This window comes from Oryzias latipes, chromosome 3, assembly GCF_053564925.1.
Source record: "Oryzias latipes strain Hd-rR chromosome 3, Olatipes_Hd-rR_3.1".
Classification (NCBI taxonomy): Eukaryota; Metazoa; Chordata; class Actinopteri; order Beloniformes; family Adrianichthyidae; genus Oryzias; species Oryzias latipes.
In genome coordinates this window covers 41,913,549-41,931,669 of record NC_136239.1, presented here as the reverse complement: position 1 = coordinate 41,931,669, position 18,121 = coordinate 41,913,549, and the positions used below count along the sequence as shown (strand labels likewise).

Genomic DNA, 18,121 nt, shown 5'->3' with positions numbered 1-18,121 from the left:
GATGGGGATGTGGTGACCCGCGCATAAACCTAATGGATCACCTCTGTGACAGCAGCAGCTCCTCTTCTAGTGTCCATGAGCAGATGAGGTCAGAGGTCAGCCAGTTTATTTGCTGCTGTAGTTCCTGATACTATTAGAACAAAAATCACAGAAAACATTTAAACAAAAACTGTTCTTTTTTCAACAAATAAACTCATTTTTGAATGCAATGCACTTCCATAGAAAAGAGGAGAAACAGGAAAACTAAATTCTTCGCCCTTTGAAGTGGTTATAAATCCAGTTTGTCTGTTAATCAGGTCCTTCATTAAGACACTGATGTTTGTTAATGTTGGACACAGGAAAGAGTTTCAGCTCCAGAAGTTCATCCTCTTTAACAAACTGAATGAAGCCCTTCATGTCTGAATTTACTTCCAACTATAGAAAAAATATTGTTCAGTGTTTTGAAGTAGATGAAGACGATCTGGCCACAGTACACAAACATTGAACAAAGTTCTTTGGAAGAACCGTAAAAAACAGGCGTGTGAGTGTGCATGTGAGCGTGCATGTGGCCTGAAGCTCGACCTGAGGCCCGATGTTTCAGGGAAACAAGTTGAGTCATCCACTCAGCAGCTGTTGGAGCCACAGATGAAGAGTTGAGAAACGCTTTGACAGTTTGTGGTTCCTCTTCAGGTGAACTTCTGACAGTCAGAGCGACCTTCTCTCCGCTCGGTGGGAAGTAAGATTCAGTCTGACACCAAAGATCCAGAGCGCCAGTCCCTGTTCTTAGCCCCGCCCACTCAGTGCTGCTTCAGCATCTGCCAGCATGCGGCCTTTAGCCCTGAATTTTAAGGCCTTTTTGCCTTTGGGTTTCCTTTAGAACTGAACAGAAAACAGAAGTTCCTGCTGAAGATGTTTTAAAGAGCGGAGAGCAAAAGGTCTTCACCAAAAAACAAGGAGAGAAAACGAACAAAACTTTGGTTACATCTGCAGCCCGAGGACGAGACACGATTCAGCCTCCCAGAAACACGAGCGGGAAAATCCATCCAGATATGTAGAGATGCACATCCATCCGTGTGTCCATCCTGCCCACCCACCCACCCACATGTCTCACAAACCCGCTCAAACATTAAAGTGCATCATGGGGAAAACTCTGATTAGACAGAGAGTTCAAACTTGTGTCAGTAACATAAGGAAGGGGGGGGGGGGCAGAGAAAATGATCAAAAATGAGGTAAAAGATTAAAAAAGATGACTCATAGATGTCATGTTCTTTTTTTCTTTCTGCATCAGATAACATGAAAACTAATGAAGAAAGATTAAAAAGAGAGAAGTAAAAAGTTCAACAAGGACAGAGATGACTTTGTGTCTGCAGGTTACAGGTCAGATCAGAGTATTGATCATGAACAGGAGCTTCCACCATATGCAGATGACACAGATCTATACGTGACTGTTCAGAGTGTTCATCCGTCTTCTTTTTATATATAAAAAAATGATGATATGTGGAATAATCTGTATGCAGAGTGAAAATATTATGACAAAATGTACAGTCAGGACCATAAATATTTGGACAGAGACACATTTTTTCTAATTTTGTTAAATAAACACTAGTGTCCCAGTGCCACTAGCAGCCATGCACGCCCAGACCATCACACTGCCTCCACCGTGTTTTACTGATGATGTAGTGTGCTTTGGATCAGGAGCTTCTCCACGCCTTCTCCATACTGCTCTCTTGCCATCATTCTGGTAGAGGTTGATTTTGGTTTCATCTGTCCAAAGAATGTTTTTCCAGGACTTTTTAGATGCTTTTTAGCAAAGTCCAGTCTAGCCTTCCTATTCTTGAGGCTTCTGAGTGGCTTGTATCTTGCAGTGTTCCCTCTGGATCTACCTTCATGCAGTCTTCTTTTTGTAGTTTTTCATATTTTGATACAATCTTTTTGTTCAACCCATGGAATAAAAGCTGAAAGTCTGCACTTCAATGGCATCCGAGGTGTTTTATTTCAAATTCACTGTGGTAATGTACAGAAACTAAATTAGAAAGAATGTGTCTCTGTCCAAATATTTATGGTCCTGACTGTAATATCCAAGCAGATTTTCTTCAAACTGTCAGAGTAAATCCCAAAGTCTCATACTTAACATCACACAGGAACTTCAATCTCAATTCATTTGACAATATCTCAGTTCTTTTTTTTACTTTTCTGGTTGTTGTTTTTTTCTTTCTGGTTTTTCATCTTCCACCATAACTTAGTGATGAGAGCTTTGGTGATCCAACATCATGAGCCGCCTTCACGTAGGCCCACCACTCACAGGAAGAACCACAAGGGCCAGTCCTGTGGGACCTGGGGAGTGGTCAAAGACGGGGGCTTCAATGCCCCATCCTCCAGTGATGGATTCAAGCCATCAAGACATGGAGGGTCGCCTCAGTGAGCTGGAAAGAACCAAAACCTGTGCGGGAGGCCGAACGGTGAGTGCCTGGAGAAACCTGGGGTCACCTCCACCCACAGTTTGGACTCTGAAACCCTTTAAGACCGGGAGACGGATGGAGCGGGAGACCGACAGGTGGATAGGTGCACAAACCTTTCGGTCTGTTTGCTGTGTTCCTGTGCAGGACATCCTGAGGCAGTGAGCCAATCAACTGAGAGGAAAAATGACTCACATTAAGCGACTTCCCCTGAAATTCACAACCAAAGTCGCCTTAAAACCCAACAAAATTAAAAAACATCAAACTGAAGGAAAATTACAGCAGATTTGAAATTTTTATTTTTCCTTTCAAATGCTTTCTTTATGTTTTTAAACATTATATTTGACTCGTTGTCCGGTGTCAGAGCTCACCTGTAAACAGGTGTAGTTGCAGGACGGTTACAAACAGTGCCTCGTGCTGCAGGTGTTTAACAAGATGGTCGTTGAAGGCATCACAGTTTCACAAGAGTGATCTCTAACGTAAAGTCGAACGTGTTTGAACGCATCTGAGCAGCCTCACGTTATATAAACAAAACCGTCGGGACGGCCGTCAGCTATTGGCCTGTAGGCATGCCAATCACGCGGTGCATTGCGTCATCTTGCTGTATGTCCAGCTGTGATTGGTTGAGAGGCCTCTACGCTGCGGAGGGATCGACTGCGATTGGCTGTTCGCTGACATTGCCGAACATGGTAAGAGATTTCGCAATCCGCTCCTCTCCATGTTCCAAACAAAAACAGTCGGAGCTCAGACCGACGGAATAAACTCCAACTTTGCCCCACAACCATAACCGATTCCTCGGATGGTCGGCTCGACCAACGCCCAGTGAAGGTAAACTGTGTTCGGGCTTTTTTACGGAGGCGGAGCGGCGAGCTAGCGGTCAGGCTAAAGCTAGTTAGCAGCGGAAGCTAACTGGCTACGTGAAAAGACCGATTTGAGAACTAAATGCTGTATTTTGGTGTTTGATTTCGACTGTTCGGTGAAGGAAAACGGGGTTTCGACGGAGATGAGACATCTGCCGGTTGATTCTGTGACACTAAAAGTTGTTTGAAAGTGCCGGAAGTGAAAGTGTCGGACTTGGATCAAAGTGTTCGGGTCCGGCTGACGTGTCGCTCGTGTCACGTCTGTTGTGGAAGCTAAACAAAGTGTCCTGAAAAGTGGGTTTATGCTGAGCCCCGCATGACTCCGGAGTTCCCCTCAGTCGGCACAAAGACGCCCGCTGACGATGATGCAATAGCAGGCAACCAGCCTGGCCGCTCACCCGAAGCGCTTTCGCTGCGCACAGCTGACCCGCTGCATAGCAACGCGACAGCCAATCAGAACGAAGCGCTGGATTAAAATCAGAGCAATCGTCCAATGAGAAACGCGGCTCTGAATTTCGTTCCTTTGAACGTCACCTCGGTGGGAGGGTCAAAGGAGGTGATGAAAGCAACATGGATTATTGATAAATGATCGTAAATGCCTAGAAACATTTGGTTAGGCGGGATTATATGTTTGACATAGTTTTAAGATAAAGAGAAATTAAAGGTATTCATAGAAAAAAGTAAAACCACTCCTAAAATGTACATGTAACTACAAAACAATGCAACAAATAAAAGAACACATCCATGATTTGTTGTGAATGTAATCCACTATAATAGCTGCTGACAGCTACTATCAGCAGAGCATCACTTCATCACATGGTTTCAGTCTGTCACTTAAAAATATTATCTAATGCTATAATAATAATTCAATAAAGTGTTGAAAAGTTAAAAGTTTTAAGTATTTAGTTTTATTTTTGTACTTTTTTAAGTCCAAAAATGTTGGGATCTTTGTAATTCCTGACCATTTGCTGAGGTAATTCCGTACCTTTTGACGCGGTTTGCCCTTTATTGTGGTCTTTATAACCTAGTATGGAGTTTTTCCTGATGGTTCTGGAGCTTCTGCCATTGAACCCATGCGGTCAGAGCAATGTTGTTGTGCAGAAGGGAACTTTTGAAGCCGTTTGTTGAAGTTCTTCAGATGCGTTAGTATTTACGAAGGCTTCCACGCTCATTTAAAATTCAAATTCACATGAATTTCATTTCTATAGCACCTTTCATGTAAAAAAAAAAAACAGCTGAAGGTGCTGTACGTAAAAACAAATAGGAATGCAGAAAAGACCAATCCCTGTTCATGCAATTACATAATTAAAGAAGCCCCGCACAATTAAATACACAAAAACAAACTCAAGTAAAAGAGAAATGAGGAAAGAAAAAAGCCAAAAAAGAGAGAACCCAGAAGGCGCCGTCTGGCCTGTCCTCCTATTGGCCGGGGTGTCAGCATAGACACTAACACCCCAGCCAAGGGGGAGAAAACACTCGTAAACAGACTAACTTGGATCAAAGACATGAAACAAATAAATATCTGTTAGGCCTGCACAATATACCGCAAATTTATCATTATCGCAATTTCAAGCTGTGCAATATGCATATCGCAAAAGACAGCAAATTTGCAATAAATGGTTACCTTAGATGTGGCCAAACAATCTTATGGCAGCTTGAAGTGTTTAACGGACTGAAAGAATCGCTTTCTGCATTTGACCAATCAGATGGACCCCTTCACGTTGTTAACTAATCGGATGGCGCCCTATTATGTTGCATGTTCGCCTCCTATGTCAACAAGGGTCATTTGTAGTATAATTTTTAAGCTGTTGTAATGGAATGGGAATAATATTTTTGGTTGTTTTGCTAATTGTTTATATACCGCAAATTATATCGTTATCGCAATATTAATCACTGATATCGCATATCGCGAGTTTTCCTCATATCGTGCAGCCCTAATATCTGTTAAAATATAAGAGTTACAAAAAGTATCATTTAGTGCTTCTCCACATGTCACCATCTTCAGCTGAAGGCGTTTTCACACGAAATGCATCTTTACATCTGATGTATGGATTTCAGTGATTTGGATTTATACCCTCAGCTTGCATTCACACTGAAGTGAACCGTACCAGAGTTCATCTGCAGAGCTCTCTGGTTTGCTCTTTTATTTCGTAGACTTCTCACATTTCTGGATTTTGAGGGGAAAGTATTTGCTCTAAAACAAAAAAAATGTTCTTTTTAAAATTTGAACAAAAATAGAGGAGCAGAGCTTTGCAGATAAATGCACTGACGAAGAAAGTGGGCGTGGCCCTTTTCTTTTGTAAACAATACAGTCCCTGACAAAAGTCTTGTCGCTTCTCCATTTTGTAGAAACAAAAGCCTCACTGTTAATGAATCCATTGGTTTTAGAAATGTCTCATATGAAAGCTAAAACCCTCCCAAATTATGTTCAATATGGTAAAATAAAATTGCTTCACTGAAGAAAGATTGATCAGTTAATGAACTTTCATATGAGACATTTCTAAAACCAATGGATTCATTAACAGTGAGGCTTTTGTTTCTACAAAATGGAGAAGCGACAAGACTTTTGTCAGGGACTGTAGTCCAGAGCTTCATATCAGAACGACAAAAATTCAAACATCTGTTAAATATTCTGATGTTGGTTTGTCTGAAACGCCATCAGATCTGTGATTTAATTCAAGTCACGTTGATGGAATCAGGCAGCACTAAAGGCAGCAGAGTTACTGATGATGATGTCATGTGTAGGACGATTTCAGGCTCTGTCCTGTTTTATTTCTGCCCTTCAGCCCACCCTTTCTGTTCCTTCAGCATGCATTCATGCTGCAGACCCCCCACCCAGACAGAGAGGTTTTCACAGATCCACTCTGGAGTTTGATCAGATTCAATTTCAGTCTGACGCAAAGGAGCAGCAGGAGAAATGACATCATCATCTACATCCTGACATGTAACCAAACAGAATAGGATAGTTTCCCGCCTGCGGTGTGGGCCGCACGGCTCCCCAAAGCGCCGCACACTTCAGGTGAACCTGGGTGGAGGTTACTCAGCCACCGAAGTTCTTCTGGTCTGTCAGCTTTGGATCTAACGTGTCCTGCAGCTCAGTCCCAAACATCCCAGAACTCCTGAAGAGGATGAGCAGTTGCTCAGACTCTGGAGGGGTTTCCATCTCTTCAGACCAGCTTATCCGTTACTTTTAAACGCTTCAGGAGCCTGAACGGTGCTTCAAAAATAAAGGGTGGGGGGACACACTGACTCTCTCTCCAGAAACAATAAAGTGTGATGATGAGGCAGCAGGACCGGATGAAGGAAAGCTGCTTTAATGTGACAAAGAGGCTTTGGTTCATGTCTGCACCGCTGCAGCCACGCTTTCTCACACGGAAGTAAACCAACGCTCCTCGCCACGGCGTGGATCTTTTTCAGAGCGTTGTTCTCATCCCTCTGATCCATCAGGTCGCTAAACTACAATCTAATACTGGGAGGTTCTGCAGAACTTTGACCCGCTCTGCCGACAGCATTTTAGCCGATTAGCCTATTAGCCGCTGAGCTTCATTTATTCTGATCTGAGCCGCTAAAAAGCACAGCAATCCGTGTTTTTCTATGTTACCGGCAGCAACACGGCAGAGTTTCTGTTCGGTACCATCCTAAGTAGAAACTCAGTAGTTCATGTCTGATAACAACAGAACCAGCTGCTTCTAGCTGAGGTCTTCCTGTAGTTTTGTAGAGCTGCTCAAAGAGGCTCCATGTTCTCTGCTGCCAACTAGTGGTTGGAGGTTGAAGTGGACAACAAGAGGCAGACGCTGAAGGACGCTCAGAAATAAATAAATAAATCTGTTCCTGACAGCAATTTGAATCCATACAAGTGTCACCAAATGAACTATCGCCACATTTCACCTTATGGATATTTTCTAACACTCCTCCTGTAGAGCCCTGAATTTTAAAAGCAGTTCAGACACATGACGTCATGGATTTCACAAAGTTTAAATTTAATAGATATGAGCTCTTTGGGACGATGATTTATGAGTCCACTGTCTTCTGAAGATGAATCGTTGATGATTTATTAAAACAATACTTTTTTTTTTGGCAAAAATTGTTCCAACGCAATGCATTGTGGTCTATATTGCATTGATGCATAGTGGTTTTTCAGAGACTTCTGGGAAATTTCTAGGGCCCTGGATTTTGGAATTGTAGATTCAGACAAACTAGAACATGGAGAACGCTCTGTATAGGCGTTAGGGTGGGAATTCGGCCACGTCTTATGTGTAACTGGGCCCACTAGATGGTTGTCATGGCAACATCATGAGAGGGCGGAGCTGTTACAGAGAAGTGAAGTGAAGTGTTTCTGGGTTCTCTATTGGCGGTCCTCAGGTTCTGAACTTCTCTGTTCCTCAGGCTCGCTGCAGCTGGACCGCCCCGCCCCGCCCTGCCGCGCTCCGCCCCCAGAGCCGTCTCTCCACCTGAGGAGATCAACTTAACAGCTGCGGAGGATCCAAATGAGCCGGCCGTCACAGCCGAAACACACCACAGCTGACCACAACGGCGTAAGCGTCATCCAGAGCCAGACCCACGCCTCCTCCGCCCTGCCGGCCGCCGCCGGCGGACTGCAGCAGGTCCCACAGCTCATCCCAGCCAACCCTTCCGGCGCGGGCGGCAAGGCCCTCCCCCCAAGCAAGATGAAGAAGCCCCCGGCAGACAAGGACAGCGAGGAGTACAGGCAGCGGCGCGAGCGCAACAACTTGGCGGTGAAGAAGAGCCGCATGCGCAGCAAGCAGAAGGCGCTGGACACGCAGCAGCGCGTCAACGAGCTGAAGGAGGAGAACGAGCGGCTGGAGGCCAAGATCAAGCTGCTCAGCAAGGAGCTGAGCGTGCTCAAAGACCTCTTCCTGGAGCACGCCCACAACCTGGCCGACAACGTGCAGCCGCCCGCCGGCACCGGCGGCTCCAGCCCCGCCCCCAACAGCACTTCTGCCAACGGCCAATGAGAGGCGGAGCTTCAGGGACATCAGGAAAAAAGCCTCGTCTCCAGGGCAACAATGCTTTTTCACCCCAAGCCCCCTCACCTGGGACTTTCAGCAGACTGTCCAAGTGAGACCACAGACTGAGGCCCCACTCACAGGAAGTCCCTGTTTTTTATGGTATCCCTTCAAAATAAGAGTTTTAATCTGTAGAACTTCACTACATGTTTACGATGATCGGACGCTTCCGCTCATTTGAAGAGCAGACGGGCGGAACCAGACTCCTCAGCTTTGTTTAAATCCTTTAAACCAGCCGGGTCGTTAGTGGTCTGCTGACGCGGCCTGAGCGAGGGGGCGGGGCTCAGCGGGCCGCTCGCACACTGTAATCAGGGGTGTGGGGTGTTTGCCAGGAGCACCCCTCCCCGCAGGTGTGGTTCTGTCTGAGCTCGGGCCGTGTCTGTGCAGGTCTGAGCGGCACACCTCAGTGGACGGACCCGGATCGCCGCCGCGCTTCAGTGGAGCCAGAACCGGCCTGGCTGCTGGCCCGCTGGAGCCTTTTTCACTTTTCTATCCTCGTTTTTTACTCGTCATTCCAGCAGCAGCATGGTTTGAACAGGAAGTGTTTGCATGCCTGTGGGGGTGGGGGTGGGGGGGTCAGGTCCTCTCGGTTCTGCTCGTCGTCACTCTGCTTTTTTTCTATCAGCACATAAATGTGGTAAATTAAACGTGCGTGTAAAAGTTGAAGTGCTTCCTGTTTCTGTCATGTGACCTCTGATGTCATCACCGCCTTTACCTGAAGACAGGTAACAGCCACTTCAGATTCACAGGGTTATTGTTTTTAGGGTGAACGAAAACCAAAGCTGTGAAGGAGGTGGAGTCTCCATGAAGCTGGCCACGCCCACAAGACGTTGACAGATGAACCGTTTTTGATGAACTACAAATGCGTCGTAGAAAAACGAGCTTCTTCTTCTGGAGCAGACGTTTCTGTGGAGAACCAAAGGAATTGGATCGGTCAACCTGGAGACGCTTTTGCAGCCCATAGGGAGAGTCGGTTCTGGTCCGGAGTTCTACCCGCAGACCCGAATCTATCTCCCTGAAGGAGCGGAGAACAGCAGCGGTGTGTCCCGGTTCTTCTGGTTCTGGTCCAAACTCTGGCTGCAGCGTTCTGAAGGAGCATCCAGCCTGAAGGGGCGTCTCAGAACCCCACCTGCAGTGGGCAGAACCTTTGATTGACAGGCTGTGTCGGCCGTAGGAGGTGTGGATCGATGGTGGACGTGAAATGTTTGTGTTTTGAACTTTTCCTCTGCAGTTTCCTTTGGTTCCTCCAATCAGAGACGTTCTTCAAAGATAAAGTCCCACATTTGGTGTGTGACATTTGTTCCCCACATGTGACCCTGCAGATCTGAGCTGGAGACACAGCCTGGATGTCCAGTCACAGGCCGGACACTCTACCACAAGGCCGCTGAGCTGGTTCTTCACCCGGCTTTTGGGTTCTCTTCCTGGTTTCAGCAAAGCGGTTCTAGTTTTTCTATCATAAGGATCAACAGACTGAAGAGATGCGCTCCTTAAGGATCCTGAAGCGGTTCTCACTCTGATTTGATTTGATTTGTGGAGCTTTTGGTGTTTTTTACTCGTGTTTTAGGAACTGATTGAGCCGCAGAAGAGAATGATTGAAAATCGGTACCAAACCAATCAATGGCGGAGCAGCAGAAAGTGGGTCATGTTGGTCCGGTTCTCTGGTCTCTGCTCTGACTTCCTGTTTCTCCAGAACACATTCCTGAACCCCCCCCAGAACCTCATGGTTCTGACCCGTAAACCTCCAGATTTCTCTTGTGGGGCTGCAGAGCCTCAGAACTGTCTTATCAGAGCGTGGAACATGCGCTCAGACGCTCGCCGTGTGTGCGCTCAGATAAGAGGCGAGGTTATCAGGCGGAGGTGATGAAGCACCTCCAGCCGCCGGCCTTTAAAACCACAGTGAATGATTGACGCCATGACCTCATCGCCTCTTTGTTTGTTGCTCTGGCGAGCGGTCAGACGTCTCTGCCTGACACACAGCCGCCGCTGCAGCCAGGTCTAAAAATAGCCGAGGAGGCTCGGAACCTCCTCCTCTTCATCATTCAGGATCAAAGCAGCAGGTAGATTTTCAGCTGTGCTGCAGCAGCGCCCCCTCCAGGCGGAGCGGAGCGGCAGGGGTCTGGTTGAGCTCCAAACCGTCTTCTGGAACTTTCCCAGACGTCTGTCGGGTTTTCCTGCCGGCCTTTGGACCCGGCGGCGACTCCGATAAGAAGTCCAGACTTCCAGGTATTTAATCAGAGGAGCTCCGCTCTTCTCAGTATCTCTGGAGGCTGCACACCTCCTCGCCACCAGGCATCTTCAATACGGGCTGACGGAACCGGGTCACAGGAGAGGATGTGATGTGACAAAAGCCCGGTTCTCCATCTGACGTTCTCACTAGAGCCTCATCCACAGACGGACAGAACGTGGGAAGACCAGGGTTTGAAGAGGGTTCTGCTCTGTTATTGAGGAGGAGGCCACAGCCATAGAAGCACATCCACTAGATCTGTCCTGAAGAGCCTCCTGTCAGTCAAAAGACCACGCCCCCTTTGCTTTAAGGCTGTTTTACGTCTGCAGCTCCATTAGACGGCAGCTTCCTGTAACGAGATCTGAACATCCGCCCAGCGTCTCCTGATGATCCAGACCCTAAGCAGACCTCCACGGAAACCCCTTCCATGTCTGTCCCAGCCCCGTGATGCTGTGACGTGTGGAAGAAGCGTCCGGTCACACGGTACACGGCTCTGTCATGAAGGTCCCCGTTTCCCTCTGAAGCAGGAACAGACCAGGAGGTCCTGAAGACAGGAGGAACGGTTCTAGAGCAGGACTGTGGGAACCCAGCAGAACCGGACTGGACTGAACCAGCCTCCAAGTATATTTCTGTGTGTGTGTGTGTGTGCCTGAGTTTGTGTGTGTATATTTGTGTGTGTGCCTCTGAGTTTATGTGTGTGTGTATTTGTGTGTGTGTGTGTGCCTCTGAGTTTGTGTGTGTGTGTGTGTGTGAGTTTGCGTGTGTGTGCGCCTCTGAGTTTGTGTGCATTTGTGTGTGTGTGCCTCTGAGTTTGTGTGTGTGTGTGTGTTTCTCTGTGTGTGTGTATGTGTGTGAGTGTGTGTGTGTGCCTCTGAGTTTCTGTACATTTGTGTGTGTTTCTGTGTGTGTGCTGCCTTTCTCTCAGTCTTTTTCTTCTGCAGTTTGCAATCTGCTCTTTTTTTTCCCACGATGCTTTGCTTCCGCTCCACGTTGGCAGACCTGAAATCTTCTAAAGCTTCAGATATAAAAATGAACGATGACCTGCTCCTCCGACGCCAGAACGGATTTGCTTGAAGTCGGCCTCCTGCGAGATTCTGGCAGCGTTCTTCACGCAGAAACATCTGGAAAACGTGTTCTGGACTCGCCTCTCCTGCAGGAAGATCCGTGCACGGACGCTCAGCTGCAGCCTCCAAACCAGACGGATGGAAGGTGACGTCACAGCTTAACGACAGAAGAACTGGACCAGAACCGTCTCAGTCCGGGCTCCTGTCATCGGACACGTCAGGTCGATGGCAGAACATCTGTCTGTTGAATGAGGAGGTGATGTTCTCCTCGTGTTATTCAATAGACCGCACCCATTAACCGCGGCTCACACAGACCAGAACCATGTTCCAGAACCATGTTCCAGAACCATGTTCCAGGACAGAAACGGACCTACTGAATGAATCGGCTCCATCCTCTTCCAGCAGGAAAAGGTTCTCACGAGAACCTACCTGATGCTTTTGCACCCTAGTGGTCATTCCAGGAACTGCACAGAGTTGTTTTCATGGTGGGTCATTTCTCTTCGCTGAGGTCCACCTCGTGGTTCTGGCTGATCCAGTTACAGCAGAAGAACTGGGACTGACCTGAGGCGAACAGAGGATGAACCTCAGCTGGTGGATCCGGATTGGTTCTCAGATGTTTCCTGAGGAGGAGGCCGAAGGTGAAAGCGATTATTCTGGGATGGATGGCGAAGCTCTCGGAGCAGCTGTCAGACCTCCAGACGTCTGTGAGCAATCAGAGCGGCAGTGATTGACGGGCCGGGTCGGGCTTGTCAGGAGGAATTAGGTGTGCGGATGGGAGCAGGATTCATGGCGGAGGCCGTTAACGTCAGCGGGAGTTTGGCAGCGGCCCTCTCCACGCCGCTGATCGCTTCCAGGCCTCACAACTCGTAAACAAGATCAACGCGGGCTGCGTGTCAGCGAGCCGCAGCGGCGGGAACGCTGACACACGGTTTCAGAACCGGAGACCGGGTCAGAGGGCCTACCAAGACCTGGACGGACAAACCCCTCCTACAAAAGCAACACTCTGTGTGTGTCTGCGGGCTGTTTTGTGTTGTTTTGGAGGCTTTGTGTTCTTCTCAACTCAAGTAGTTGTCCTGAGTTTGTGTTTAGTTTCATTAATTTGTGAGTTTCCTTTTCTCTGAGATCCTTTTTGTGTTAATATTGTCTATTAGTTCTGGTTTTGTGTGTCTGCAGCAGCTGTTTCTGCTTCTGTCAGAGACGACCTTAACCGCCCCGCTAGGCGCTGTGATGCTCTGTGTGTGTGTTTGTGTTGGTAAATGTGTTTTTTTGTTGTTGTTTGTACTTCTTTTTTGTAAATTCCATGAACCAGCTGTTGGAGGGTCACAGCCAACCTTGAGCATGCTCAGTGTGGATCTGTTAGTGTCTCCGTGTTTTTGTGTAGTTCCAGATGGACGGAACGATGATTTATGAAACTTCTTTTGGTAAAAACAACAATTTTTTTCTTTCAATTTGAAAATCCTTTCTCACTTTCTGTGGGAAAGATCGGAACGTGAATTCCAGTGTTTGCAGATGATCTGGTTCTTTTATCTTCATCATCACAGACCTCCAGTTCTCTCAGAGCGGTTTGCTGTTGGGACCAGGTAACCTCCATGCTTGAGGTGACGGTTCAGAAAAGGTTCCAGGTCTGGACCGAGTCAGAAGTTGAAGTACCTGGACGTTCACAGGTGAAGGTTTGATGTAGCGTGAGGTGTGATGGATGTGTGCGTCTGCTGTCATGGTTATGTGGTTCCGTTTGCTGTGGTGGACAAACATCCGAGTCTGAAGAGAAGATCTCGATGTACCAGCAGGCCTATGTTCCCACATCAAGTTGTTTTTGTACACATTCCTTCTCGTCTCGTTCCGACCTTCACCCTGACCACGACCTGTCCGTCATTGATGAACGGTCAAATGCTGCACATGGAGGCAGAAACGTTCTTCCTGCGGGCCGCTGCACGGCCAAAGCTGCATCTTAAGTCCATTTCATTTAAGACCAAATCATCAGTTTTTGGTTTTATGGCACCAACGAGTGAACTTCTCCTTTTAAAATGTCTCAGCTGTAAAAAAAAAAAAAATCAGCCTTTGATTAAAAATGTTTAGTGTTTTTCATGCTGTGGCAGTAAAACTGCATGTTAGATTTCAAATGTTTCCACTGACATAAACTATGTTTGCTACATTCATGTTTGTCCGGGTCGAGTCTTTGGTATATTTTAGTGTCATCTGCGTAAAGTGACAGATGAAGATTTCATTCATGAAAATTGGGATCTGGACTCTAAAACTTTAAAGTAATCATGAAGGGAAACTTGACGATTTCCAGAGGACTTATTCATTTAATGAAATTCATGTTATGATTTTAAACATGTTTGGAGTTAGGATTTGTAGAGTTTTAAGTAAGTGAGACGATTTCTAAACCAGCTTTGAAGTCCCGTTTATTAAAGGTGTAAACATAAAATAAAAGAAATCATCAGAATTTAGAATTCATCAGGAAACAATAAAAAAAAACGTAAATCTGAATTTTAAAGGAAGTGTCATAGTGTTAACAAATGTAGCCCACAGCACCCCCTGCTGGTAGCTCCCTTACTTTGTTCAGTCTTAACAAAACGCTGATAGTGTTCCAGGTCTTTCAGGGCTGTTCTGCCGTCTGCGGCGTTATCTCCAGGCGACCCGGACACGGCCAGGTGGATGATAGCTGCGCGGCTGCCGCTTTGTTTTATTGTGTGCCGTATCTCGGTCATTCCAACTGTGATAGAACACGCTGTCTGAACCCTGCGATAGCGAGGCACCGCTATGGCAGGCCATTTTAACATTAAAAGGCTAGACTGGATGTGTGTTGCAGATATCTTTATTTGAGTTTTGCCTAGTCAAAAAGAACATTTCAGATATCCGCAACTACATTCTTCCTATCCGTAATCGTAATTTTAGATATCCTCAAAGATATTATTCCTAGGACAAATGACATCACTTTCACCATTCATTTGTATGGGGTTTACAATTACAGATATCTACAATTCAGTTGCAGATATCCACTTCATGAATTACGGATATCTGTAACTGAATTGTAGATATCTGTAATTCAAGTTTCAGATATCTACAATTTCATTCTTACTAGTCAAAACTCAAGTTAAAGATATCTTTAATTCAAGTCAATTTAAGATATCTACATGTTCCTTTTCAGATATCTTAAATTAAGTTTTGACTAGGCGAAATGACGTTGTAGATATCTGTAACTGGAATTGTGACTAGTCAAAATGACGTTGTAGATATCTCAAACTGGAGTTAGGGATAGTCATAATTTAATTGTAGATATCTATAATCAAGTTACAGATATCTTGAAATGAAATTTGAATAGAGATATCTGAAACTTGAGATATCTGTAATGTTCATTCAGGATAGTCAAAATGTAATTACAGATATCTTGAATTAGAGTTTTGACTAGGCGAAATGACGTTGCAGATATCTGTATGCAAATTAGGTCCGCATCGCACTTTAGGGGAGGAGCAGAGCGTGTTGTTGTAATCATTTAAATTGCACCTGCTAACTTGTAATTAGCACTGATTAGCACCATGTTGCAGCAGTACGACGGAGTTTTAGGACTAGTTTACAAAAAACGTTTTGTTTTCTTTAATTACAACTTTTATCTCGTAAATTTAGGAGATAAAAGTGTTGTGGAGTGTGTGTGTGTGCGCGCGCGCATGCGTGCGTGTGTGTGTGCTGAGATGGGGGTGAGTACGGAGCGGAGGTGTGTGCGTTGATACTGTGTGTTCGGAGGACGGAGCACCGTAATAAAGAGAAGGTGTCCCCCCCCAGAATAACTGTTTTGGAGTCGTTCTTAATCCGCACTGGAGGTTTAGGGTTCCGATCAGGACAGTGAACCCCGAGGAAGAATCGCCTTCGGCGGAGGAAATCTCCCCTGCGCTTCTGACAGCGGTCGGAAAGAGAGAAAAGAAAAGAGAAAAACACCAAGTCTTCCGTTTATCGGAGCCTAGCTTTATTTCCGGATAGCTTTAACCGAAGTGATTCTGAACCTTTTGGCGACTCAAAATCAGATTATTGTCAGTGGAGCGGGCTTTCCGGGGTTCGGTGTCGGTAAAGCGGAGTTTTATGTGTTTAATAAGGAGCTCAGAGACACGTGTGGGTGCAGAGAACCGCTGCAGCCTTTATTCTCCTTTTCATTCACATATCCTGAAGTTCATCTGTCACCTTATGTCATGAACCTGTCATCCCAACACCAATGCAGAAGTAAACAGTGTTACATACACCTCTCCTCCAGATGAAACGTCCCGATCCAACATAAAACAATAAAGAGGAATGAAAATAGTCTGTTATGTTAGCATTACAACGTGGAAAATGCCAAAAGTGCTCCTCCACAGACGGAAGCGTCACAGAAACGTAGAGATCTTGTCTTTAATGGAGAAAGAAAGGATTCAGGTGGACATCTGCAGGGACACTGACGGCTTCGTGCTGCAGAGATCCTGCAAACCACCCATCAATGAATAAAACATGAATAAATCATAAATCAAACTAACGAATTTCCAAACATTTAGAACGTTATCAATAAACATTCAGCTCACCTCTTCAACAAAGTTTAGTCGGTCTGCTGCTGCTGTGTGGCGTTCACCTGCTGCTCATCATGCTCACTTCCACTTAATATCGTAAATTTAATTTAGGACTTAAAATCTTTTAATTTTACTGTTTTTGGTGGCCCTAAATCTCCGTCGTAGAGCAGCCAGCGGGCGAAGCGATTTTTAATCGTCTTTTTAATGCTGCAGCCCGTGCAAGACAGGAGGAGCCAGTGATGATGACGTTTGAGATATCTTTAACTGTCATTCTGCCTAGGCAAAACTGAATTACAGATATCTACAATTGTCATTTAAGATGTGTGACGAGTTGAATGTCGTTTTCAATGACGTCATTGCAGATATCTGTAATTCAGTTTTGACTAGGCAAAACTGAATTATAGATATCTCTATCGGTCGTTTCAACTAGTCACAATTACGTTACAGATATCTTGAATTACAATTCCAACTATCCAAAATGTAATTACGACTAGTCAGAAATACGTTGCTGATATCTACAATGTTCATTCCGGATAGTCAAACTTAGCCTTTTGATGTTAAAATGGCCTGCCATACACCGCCCTCCTCAGGTGCCCTCTGGTCACCTGACAGACGAGCTCACAGGAACATGTGACCTGCAGTTCAGCAGGGTGACGTCACCGGCAGCTTTTACGAGCTGAACGAGACCGGTGGCAGTAAACTCCCACACGGTTAAGGTCTTTGGATCTACAGAACCGCCCTCAGCTGCTCTGCTGCATGCAGCCGCCACCCTCCTCCTCGGCTCAACTCCCACCTCCGCCGGAGCCAAACCTGGTGGAGAAGGTTGAGTCCAGGTGTGGACTGGCTCACGGTGTGTCAGGCTGAAGAGTTTTCTGCCCTGGTTGGTGCCATGATGACATCAACGCATCGTCATGTTAGCCTGTCACGTGACAGGACAAACCGCTCCTCCCAGTTGTTCTCCTCCTCCCATTGGTTCTCCTCCTCCCATTGGTTCTCCTCCTCCCAGTTGTTCTCCTCCTCCCAGTTGTTCTCCTCCTCTCTTTGGTTCTCATCCTCCCATTGGTTCTCCTCCTCCCAGTTGTTCTCCTCCTCCCATTGGTTCTCCTCCTCTCTTTGGTTCTCATCCTCCCTTTGGTTCTCCTCCTCCCAGTTGTTCTCCTCCTCCCAGTTGTTCTCCTCCTCCCATTGGTTCTCCTCCTCCCAGTTGTTCTCCTCCTCCCAGTTGTTCTCCTCCTCCCATTGGTTCTCCTCCTCTCTTTGGTTCTCCTCCTCCCATTGGTTCTCCTCCTCCCATTGGTTCTCCTCCTCTCTTTGGTTCTCCTCCTCCCATTGGTTCTCCTCCTCTCTTTGGTTCTCCTCCTCCCATTGGTTCTCATCCTCTCTTTGGTTCTCCTCCTCCCATTGGTTCTCCTCCTCCCATTGGTTCTCCTCCTCGCATTGGTTTTCCTCCTCTCTTTGGTTCTCCTCCTCCCATTGGTTCTCCTCCTCCCATTGGTTCTCCTCCTCTCTTTGGTTCTCCTCCTCTCTTTGGTTCTCCTCCTCCCATTGGTTCTCCTCCTCTCTTTGGTTCTCCTCCTCGCATTGGTTCTCCTCCTCTCATTGGTTCTCCTCCTCCCATTGGTTCTCCTCCTCTCTTTGCTTCTCCTCCTCCCAGTTGTTCTCCTCCTCTCTTTGGTTCTCCTCCTCTCTTTGGTTCTCCTCCTCCCAGTGGTTCTCCTCCTCCCTTTGGTTCTCCTCCTCTCATTGGTCCTCATCCTCTCTTTGGTTCTCCTCCTCGCATTGGTTTTCCTCCTCTCTTTGGTTCTCCTCCTCCCATTGGTTCTCCTCCTTTCTTTGGTTCTCCTCCTCCCATTGGTTCTCCTCCTCCCATTGGTTCTCCTCCTTTCTTTGGTTCTCCTCCTCCCATTGGTTCTCCTCCTCCCATTGGTTCCCCTCCTCCCATTGATTCTCATCCTCCCTTTGGTTCTCCTCCTCCCTTT

The 18,121-nt window shown here is 46.5% G+C and overlaps 1 protein-coding gene and 1 long non-coding RNA gene across 3 annotated transcripts; one reads left to right on the top strand and one right to left on the bottom strand.

The window, feature by feature from the left end:
* The first annotated feature begins 2,163 nt into the window (after positions 1-2,163).
* On the top strand, positions 2,164-8,988 carry cebpg (CCAAT enhancer binding protein gamma). 2 transcript variants are annotated; one of them, XM_020701415.3, is made up of 2 exons: positions 2,164-3,124; positions 7,682-8,988. In XM_020701415.3, exon 2 carries the CDS (start codon positions 7,783-7,785, stop codon positions 8,269-8,271), a length of 489 nt encoding a protein of 162 aa, XP_020557074.1. In that variant the 5' UTR covers positions 2,164-3,124; positions 7,682-7,782; the 3' UTR covers positions 8,272-8,988. The 2 variants fall into 2 exon arrangements, with proteins under 2 accessions (XP_020557074.1, XP_004086117.1); XM_004086069.4 differs by having other exon boundaries at positions 3,094-3,263.
* A 6,321-nt stretch (positions 8,989-15,309) lies between these two features.
* Positions 15,310-17,340, bottom strand: LOC144991223 (uncharacterized). The gene is made up of 2 exons (XR_013655205.1): positions 16,158-17,340; positions 15,310-16,058 (listed from the first exon to the last, which is right to left on the bottom strand). It is a non-coding gene; the product is annotated as an uncharacterized LOC144991223 (long non-coding RNA).
* Between the last annotated feature and the right edge of the window lie 781 nt (positions 17,341-18,121).

Bases quoted from the DNA above. Each gene is read 5' to 3' on its own strand.
- cebpg (XM_020701415.3), top strand. From the start codon at position 7,783: ATGAGCCGGCCGTCACAGCCGAAACACACCACAGCTGACCACAACGGC.